The sequence below is a fragment of the Nansenia antarctica genome (genome assembly GCF_963989245.1).
Source record: "Nansenia antarctica genome assembly, chromosome: 4".
Classification (NCBI taxonomy): domain Eukaryota; kingdom Metazoa; phylum Chordata; class Actinopteri; order Argentiniformes; family Microstomatidae; genus Nansenia; species Nansenia antarctica.
This window is the reverse complement of record NC_137689.1, coordinates 25,209,718-25,219,642: the sequence shown is the minus strand read 5'-3', so window position 1 is coordinate 25,219,642 and position 9,925 is coordinate 25,209,718. Positions and strand designations below refer to the sequence as shown.

Sequence of the window (9,925 nt, the reverse complement as noted above, 5' to 3'; positions counted from 1 at the left end):
AGACTGGTCCACTGGGACCATCTGAATGTCTCTCCCAATCTTTTATAATCCACCCTAATTGAGCGATTGAGCACAGGTGTGCTCACTGAGGTCGTCACCATGGTAATAGGCAGGGAGGAAGGGTAATCATCTGGGGAGAAACACACACAAACACACTACGGCCGTTACAGTGCCAATGGTGCGAAGGCCTGGTGTGGGTGGATAAGGGTGGGGATGGAGTGTTTAACGACTTAGAACAAGGCTGGGGGTTTTGGGGGGGGGGGGACTTGATTATGTGGGTGTCTAATGCCATTTTTCCAAAATAGGCTTGAAGGAGAGCAGCAGCTGTGATAAGATGGGCAAGGAAATGGAAAGTAGAAGAGGAACGAGAATGAGAGCGTGAGAAAGGGAAATAACAAAAGGCTATTAATGGGAACGGCCTTGCTTGCATTAGAGAATCTCCACAGAAGATCCGTCTGAAATGTTTTACCCTCCGAGGTTTGGTATTATATCATAGCTTTTGGGGTTTCTTTCAGACACTGCTATACTGAGTAAACTGATACCAAAGGAGTAGGCCAGAGGACTCAGATCTCTTCTATTCAAATGGAATTAATGACTGTTCTTTAATTGATACAAATGTTGTATACATATACAGTATACATATGATCAAAATGTATATGGCCAAATATAAATAACATGTCTTGTTAAAAGGCAATTATTGCTATAGAAAAATCATAACAGAATATCATTGCAGATATTGAGTTACACAAATTCTTTAACTGTGGATACTGAGTTACATATTTCTTGACCCGGGGACTCATACACCAAATACCATAATGTCAAGTAAAGACCCAGAGATATTGATGTATGGTTGGGGTCATTTGAAGAGTAACACAATATCCAAGACTCAAAATGGAAGCATATATAATAGGTGAGCTCTTTACAATCTATAATAGATTGTCCTCTGTGGCTCAGTCGGTAGAGCATTGTGCTAACAATGCTTAAGTTGTGGGTTTGATTCCCGCTGGGACAATACTGAAAAATGTATGCACTCACTGCAATGTAAGACACTTTGGATAAAAGCGTCAGCTAAATGGCATATTATTATTATATCACTAATATATATGGGGATAAGACAAATAAGCTTTGCTTCCTCCTATTCCCTTTCGGACAGCTTAACCATGTGGATTTTTTTTTTATTCTTTATTTTTGAAATCATTTGTATTCCAATGTACTTGGACTGCTGTTCGAAATAAACTTGAACTAACATATCACTAATATCACTAAGTAACATGTTATGTTATGGAAAGAAATGATGGTGGTGGTGGGTACAAAACACATCTCTTCCAAGACTCCAAAACACCATCACACACACACACACACACACACACACACACACACACACACACACACACACACACACACACACACACACACACACAGCTGGGATAAAGGAACATGACTGATGATGTTTTTAGCCCTTTACAGAAACCATATATCCAGGTTCTGGGATGATTTGATAAGGGCCATGGTTGACTGAGGCTGTTCCAACAGAGACAGGATGGGGGTGGAAGGGTGTTAAGCAGTGAAATGGGGGATTTCTTTGGCACTTCTATTATAACTGTCCTCAGGGCAAGCTTGATGGTGAGATAAATCACAAATTGCTAATGCTGAGGCTGACGGATTTATCGACGCATAATGAGATACGAGCGTCCATTAGCAAAGGCATGCCACGGTCTCTCACAGCATGGAGTAGCATAATAGAAGAGTGTTATACAATAGTTGCTATATATCTAATCATCATATTCAAATGTTCAGTTGAAGTGGTGTCGTCATTTCCAAATTCAGCAAGGCATTATTATTTCATTGTTGTGTGGTCATCTGTCACTTAAGTCCCCATATGCAGTTAATGATTCAATATTATGTAATCTTGTAATCAGACAGCTCTGATACATTTGAGGCATTGGAGAGGATATCATAGATTGTTTAGATATCACTGATATCATAGATTGCCACTGTCTAGGTAAAACCACGACATAAGCTATATCATTATAAACACTTTTCTAAAACGTTACACTTAACTTATAGTATTCAACTGAATGCAACTGTCTTTGTAAGCTGTTCTCTCAGATTAGTACATGGTAAGTAAATTCTAATGTTGAATATCAAACTGCTTGGCCTGCAGAATAACAGTGTTGTGGTGTGGTTGTATGGGTTGTTGGGGGCGTTGGTTGCAGGATGTGGCCTTGTTGTCTTGTTTTGTTATTATGTGTGTTTTAACTTTTAAAAGAAAATAAAGAAACATTTGATCACAAATAAAGAAGATAATGAGTGGGCACATCACTGTGCAGATATCACTGTATCTTATTTGCTCAGGGATAGGCCACTGTCTAGGTAAAACCACGACATAAGGAGAACAAGGTGAGATATTGCAATCTAGCTAAATATATTATGAATGATATACAATTTACAGTTTCATTGTCCATATGAAACACGTGCATGCCTGTGACAGTTGAAGGAAAGTGGTAATGAAAACAATTGAAATGAATTAAACGAATAAAGTTGATGTTATTGCACTTCATATTTTTCATTATTATATGCATCCATAGCCCATACATATTTTATGGCTAGATATTTTTGGATTAGGCCAACTACACGTTCATCTAAACACGGTAAACCTCATCTCAAGATCAGAAGTCGATTCTTTTTGCCTGGGTAGGCTTCTCCAAATCGATACGTATGTCTGTTCACCGTTGCGTGTTTACATGTCTGGCAAAAAAAAAATGCTAGCCTGTTTGAGATGGGAGCCTCGGACTGGAATCATTTTCATGTTTAAACAGTGCGTCTATGAATCCAGTCTTTACATTGTATAGCAGACTTGGTTAGCTCGTAGCCACGCTATGTAAGGTGACGTATTACGATTGGTAATTTTAACTGCTGTAATAACGGTAACTACTGTATCTTAGCATAGCTAGCCACCTTGCTAGCGACAGTGCAGTGCAGTAGCCTCCAGGGCAGTGGGTGTGGTAGACATCGGGGGGTAGCTGGCTAGCCGCTGTAGTCTTCTTGACATTTACATTACCTAGCTATACACCAATTCTAAGCTATATGATCAGCCCCGAGAACGCACAAGAGGTCGCTAGGCCAAAGAGGATAGCTGCATAGGTGGGCTGCATTCTCTTTCCCTGGCTAAGTTGATTACAAACCGCCACTCGTCCTAGGTCATCCAGGTTTTCTATTTAGCCCCGGCGTCATCAGTTCCCATCTGATGAGGCTATAGATATAGCTACTATTTTAGCTAATGTGTTCAGTTCATGTCTACCCTGTAACCAGCTATCTAGCTACTTTGCAATAAATGGTGTTATATTGTGGACCAAGTTTGGAAACGTAGGAGTTTAAACTTATCTTTGTCTCCCCTTAGGCTGGGCAACACTAATATGGATGTAGTGAACATAGTTTCCTGCGCCATTGGGAGATGCTTGGATACCCTTTGCCTTCTCCTGGACGTGGTCATTTGGACAGTGAATTGGCTGGCTAGGCTATTATCGAACATGGGTTCCTCTCTGCATGACCTGCCAGTGTTGCAGAGTGGCACGACACTACTGGAATACTGGAACGTTTTTATATTCTCCTTCCTTACTGTCACAGACGCAGTCACAAGCACAGCTCACGCAGCGCTCCACACACTGGAAGGCTGGCTGCAGACACTGGGAGGTGTGTTGGAGAGTTTCAAAATGGTGGGTCACCTCTCGTCTCATGTGGTGTGGCGCGCCAAGGAACTGCTACATCGCGGACTCCTGTCCGGGAACTCCATCCTGAGACAGACGTGTGAGGGCGTCTGCATCGCGTTCAGTCTCGTCCTCTACTTTGTCAACACCATCGTCAACATCCTCCTCATTGGGACGCAGAATTGCTTCTCTGCCGCGGTGGGAGTCTGGGAGGCGGTGGCCGGCCCCCTGCATAAAGCCTTGGAGCTGGCCCTCACGCTCCTCACCTTCCTGTACAGCTGCCTGGTCGGCACCTCTGTCCTCCTCTGGACTCCCTGCCAGCTCGCCCTGGAGTTCCTGGGCTCGCTTGGTCATGTTTTCATCACAGTGTTCATGCTCAACATCTACGGCCTGCTCCTGACGGCGGTCATCGTTGCTTTGACCTTGCTGTATTTGAACCCTCTCCTGCCCCGTCTCGCGGCCCAGCGGTGTCTACACTTTGTCAACACGCTCCCGGGAATGCAAGGTCTTCAGCGGGCCGTCTATGGAGTCTATCTGCTGGCTCTGGAACGAGCTCAAGCTTTTCACGACCGTGGCGCAGCACAGCAGGCGATGGGGGGGCAGGGGGGGGCTCAGCCTAGACCGCTACGGGGGGGGGGCAGAACTATACAGCCCTCTGGAGGGGAGAGTGGAGGCGGGGGGCACCCGTCTCAGGAGCTGAGGCCCCAAGGTAGTCCTGCTGCTGACCATAGCCTACTACCCCCAGAGCTCACCGGAAGAAACCATGGTGAGGCTGCCTCGTTTCAGCAGCCACATCTCAACGCCAGCCTGGAGGAGACCACTAACCTCAACCCTGACCACCACCACCACCTCCACCACCCCTGTACAAGAGCAAGGACTAGAGCCAAGCAGCCTCCTTCCCCAGCGGAGGGTGTCTGCGGTGCCCCCCCCCCGGAAGACGACCTCCTCAGCCTGCTCAAGGACCACGAGGAGAGGAAGAAGTGTGTCATCTGCCAGGACAGGGCCAAGACAGTGCTGCTGCTGCCCTGCCGCCACCTGTGCCTGTGTCGCCACTGCTCGGGTATCCTGCTGCAGCAGCCCCCCAACCACCACAGCTGCCCCCTCTGCCGACAGGCCATCACACAGACCATGGACGTCTTCCTCTGAGAGAGAGGCAGACGAGACCCGATGGTGACTGACAATAGACGAGTGAGAGGAAGCCAGAGGAAAACTAATTTTTAGTCTAAGGCTTAGTGAAGCGGTCGCCATCTTACTTACTCTCCTCTCCTGTTACCCCCCCCCCCTTTTAGATGTGGAATCAACAAAGGGGATGTCTTACCAGACTATAGACTCAGGAGGACACTCTCCTACACATGTTACACAACTTAGGCTGTGCTGATATAGACCTTGCTTTTTGCCCACAATCATATGAAGAAAACGTCACTGTGTATGGGACCTGTTCAGTGGAGTGGGCCGCTCAGATGCACTGAGAAAGTCGTATATTAGATAACACTGACTTGACATGGAATGTACAGTTCTTTAAGATTCTCAACTTTGAATAAGCCCTACGGGGGGTTACTAAAGGTCACTCTTAGGCGCCACCCAGTTAGTATTCAGGTCCATAAATTCATATGACAGCTTGGTTACATTTCTAGGCTTCTGATCATTTAGGCTATAAGTCTTAATGTTTGTAATGTGAACATCTCAATGATTTTCCACAATTGCACTAACTACTATATTGCACTGGCTACAAAGCTGCTTTTCTGGCATGTAGCACAATGAACAAAATGTTAACATTGTGATTTACTAGACATTGTGATTTTTCCGTATTTAAACATATGAGCTTTTCAATTGTTCTGTCATATACTGTAAGGTATTAATGGCTCTATATCAGAGTATAAATGCTAATGATGAGGAATGATACAATTTGTTTCCGGTAATAGGCCTCATAAGTTAGATCCAAAACTAGACCAACTCTGCTCGACTAGCTAATACATCTAGAGGAACGGTATAGTACCCTCTCCTCTTCTGGCCAAATGTTACACTACTTTTAAAGTTTGCAGTGTTATGTTTTGATGCACATGGCAAGTGCTTATCATAATTTATTTTGTTACATTTTGTACCTATTCGTGTTTTGTAAGTTATTCAGATACATGTTTTGTCACTATTCATTACCAGTATTTGTGTTTTTCTATCACATGAAATAAACATGCTGCCATGCTTTGATGATGTGAAGAGTTCCATATTTGTCATCAGAAATGTAGACCTATTATTTACTATGTACTACCTATTGTTTATTATGTTTGTGTGCTAGTATGTGTCTCACCAACTCATCCAACAATCCAGGTTGAAATTCATATTTTAAATATTATTGTTCTCCATGCAATTTTTTCTAATGTTAACTTTACATTCCAAAGAAAACAGCACAATTCCTATTCAGGGAAGTCAGTAAATCTTTACAAATATTACCCCCGCACTGGGGAGAGAAAACAAAACTGTAAAATGCTACTGTATACGTTATATGTTATGGCAGATTTTAATTGACTACTTTTTTACCCCTGCAGATGTGTGCCATGGTGTTTGTGTTTGATGGTGTTAGGGTTAGATGGTGTTTGTGTGCCATGGCAGTTGACTATTCATTTAGCGTTTTATTCATTGACATAAATCAGGATGATGAATGTATCGCATACACAGTGACCCCAAGAATTGTTTTTGCCAAGGAAAAATAAACATGCTAACAATCCTTTTTCAAACGTTTGATTGTTTGGTAATCATATTCAATGTATGAGGTCTGATTTATCATTGTGTCATTTGGTACTATGGTGTTGGCCTTGACCTGTCCTGCTTTTGTTAAGAACAGTGTTTGGTTAAATGAATCTTCACCAACATCACAATGCAATTAATCATCGCAACACTATCACTGCATTTTGTTGGCCTGGTGGACGGCTTAACAGCATATCCATCCACTAGATTAGAACCTTTAATATTTCTGTAGAATGATTGACTGGTTAATCACATGATTGACTGGTTAATCACATGATTTACTGGTTAAATGCATTGATTGTCTGATTTGTTAATGAATTCAGAATTGGCCTGATTAAGTTCTCACTGCCATCCTGACTCTACCCTTGCATTACCATTGAAACAGCATTGCTGAATTGAATTGAATTGAGGCCTTATGGTTTTTTCTTTTTCAGCAAAAGAGACCCCCTAGGGAGGGGCATAGGGAGGGGTGGTAGAGGCCCTTTACTGGGGACGTGGGTGGGTCATCCGGCTCTGGAGACTGGGGAGTGGCCCTGCCCTGCCCTGTACTCTTTCTCTCTGTCTCTTTGGGCTCTCTGTTGTTCTGCAGGCCTGGCGCTGTGCCAGCAGGGCTGCCATTAGAGGCTCTTTGTTGGTTCTGGGGGGGATAATTGGCCAGCATGAGCCAGCTCTGGACCCTCCAGGCTGAGTGACAGCGAGGAGAAAGAGAAGAGAGTCGACACCCCGCGTCCACCGCGGCAGCTGCCTCACTGGGCCATGAGGACTCGGCCATTGTCTGAGGTGTTCCCTTCAGTTCATATTGATGGTAGGGAACTCCAAGCCATCATTTGGTTCATAATTGGCATCATCATTTTCGATTTCCTCAAAATAATGTTAGATATTCAAAATGGGAAATCCTCAGACTCTTTCCTGTGTCAATCTTTAGCTTTTTTTCTCCAGCTAACTGTACCATTGTTAGTCCATTTAAAGACTTGGAGGTTGGGAGTAACCATGGAGCTGAACACACTACTCCTCCACCCTCCAGACTAGGCAGAGCGGCCGGGCGGGCGGGTGGGCGGATGGGGGGTGTCCTCTCTCTGACTCCAGTGGCTGCCAGCCAGGAGTACTCAATCTGTCGCCAGCTGTCTGCCAGGCTGTACCAGGGCCAGCCCCCCACCCCCTCTTCTCTTCCAGTGCCCACATCCATGCTGTGTCACACTGAGTCAGAAGACCTCAGTCTGTTGGGAAGCCCTTCTCCAGGCTGACCACCACGGCATGGTGGGAAATACTCTCTGAACCTACCAAACTGGGATCAGTAATGGCTCTGTTACGCTAACTTACCATTTAGGGATGGTTTGTACAATTGTGTATACATCCTAATAGCCTACTACTACTAAACATAATAATAATAATAATAATAATACATTTGATTTATGGGCGCCTTTCAAGGCGCTCAAGGACACCTTACAAGACAGTTTAAAAGCACATATCAAAACATTAAAATCAACAAAGCAAAATGAGATAAAAACAGCAAAATCAGATATAACAACAAACAAAATACAGGAGATCAAACCAAGTAAGCCATTGTGAAAAGGTTAAACATTACATGTACAAGTCGTTTGTAACTGTATTGTGATGTGTTTCGCCTCTTGGAATTCTTGCATAGCCATATTTTTTATTAATTCATATTATGATTTTATTTTATTACAAATATGCAGTAACAAATAATGTCAGAGGCGTTGAGAGGAAAACATGAGCAATCCCTCCCATATTCCAAATGCTCCTTCCCAGATTGCCAAAAATGAAAACCTTGAAATTGGAGGTTTCACAGTTATTTGAGAACAGCAGGCTTCTTTTAATTAATTTTACACTGGCATAAATGTTAAATTGGTTACCAATGCCCCAGTAGACAGCATTGCTAAGAAGTGTAAAAGACTCAAGACTGATCGTATGGTCTTGGAAGCTTTACAAGAATCAAGAATCTAAGCTGTTGTTAGGAAATGACCAGTGTTCCATTTCTCTCTCTTTGCCAAACAGTCCAGCAGAGAGGCTGAAAGAGTCTGGGATAATTCATGTAATAAATCACAGCAATAATGTGGTTATCAAGCTTTAAAATAAACATAACACACACAAATAAAACAACAACACAGTAGTAGTTTGGGGAAAAGGCCTAATTTCATAGCAGTCTGAATTTCCAGTTCTCCCTTGAAAATAGATATTGGACCTCAACGGACTCCTTCATACAGGAGAGTTTTGAAAGGACTGAATGCTGAAGATCTGGACACGTTTTGTCATAGTGTGATCTTTTAATGCATTTTGTAAATTGTAAGTATTAGGGTTAGGGTTACTTAGGGTTAGAGTTACTTCACTGAGGTTAAGAGATGTTTCCTGTTTTGCTAGACTCTTCCCTTCTTTTTCTTTTCTTTTTTTACGCCTGCTTCCAAGTGTTCTAGAAAAGCAGAAGTGAAACGGTAACGTCTGGCCCGCTAGTGGCTGATGGGACGTGACCATGGGCTCACCAAATGCAGCAATCATCTGAGTTCTACAAACTATTATGTATAACCCTAACCCCAATTGCTCCAGGGGCGCCGACTATGGCAGAGCCTGTGCCTAGTGCAAAAAATACCAAATTCCAACAATTGATTGACAAGTTGATTGCATGGCAAATAAAACATTAATTAATATAGACATATTTGGGTTAGGGTTAGAGTTAGGTGTGCCATAAACCTTCCACCTAAATGTGCAGACATGTGTTTAATCATGATCGCACCCTAACAAATAAATATTTTTTTCACATAAAATGGCTTCTCAGGACAGGACTGATTGCAGGTCATTTACTTTTGGGTGAGAAATGTAGAGTTTGTGCACTCTTGTGGCAAACTACATGAATCAATACTCAATAATCAATACAGTGTTTAGGGTATGAACATACAATTTCACAAATGTATCTGCAGATTGTATATGATCACTATCAACCAAGATGGTAGCATGTAATTGATAGGGGGGAAAACAACATATTAAGACCATCAAAGTATAGTGTCACTGTAATTACGAGTTCACGTTCAATAACCACCCAGTAAAACAAATAGCAATGCTGTTGTGAGCAAAAACATCTACATCTACAGGGGACGAAGGTTAACCAGGAGCGTTGTTCCATCACCAGGTTAGAGAACGGTCCAGCAGCAGGGGAATAGTGGCGTTTCAGCACCCTGGAGAGCTGCCCCGGGCCTCTCCAATCCAACAACACAGTCTGACCTCAAAGGGCAGCCACAGAACAACAAAGACCCAGGCTGTAGGAAGGAAGGCAGACCAGGAGAAATGTTGCGGAACAGGAAAAGAGCTAAATTGATTACATTTGTTTTGGAGCAAAAAATAAATGTAGTATTCACCCTAATGAAATTGTTGTATTTTAAACGATTTGAAATAAATAAATCATCATAAATCATAGGACTACGAAATAGCTTATTATAATGTAGGCAATACTTTTTTTTTGCCCT

At 43.0% G+C, this 9,925-nt stretch overlaps 1 protein-coding gene across 1 annotated transcript; it reads left to right on the top strand.

The window, feature by feature from the left end:
* The first annotated feature begins 2,776 nt into the window (after window positions 1–2,776).
* Window positions 2,777–5,098, top strand: LOC308155356 (E3 ubiquitin-protein ligase RNF26-like). The gene is made up of 2 exons (XM_080528668.1): window positions 2,777–2,886; window positions 3,401–5,098. Exon 2 carries the CDS (start codon window positions 3,417–3,419, stop codon window positions 4,851–4,853), a length of 1,437 nt encoding a protein of 478 aa, XP_080384794.1. The 5' UTR covers window positions 2,777–2,886; window positions 3,401–3,416; the 3' UTR covers window positions 4,854–5,098.
* The last annotated feature ends 4,827 nt before the right edge of the window (window positions 5,099–9,925 follow it).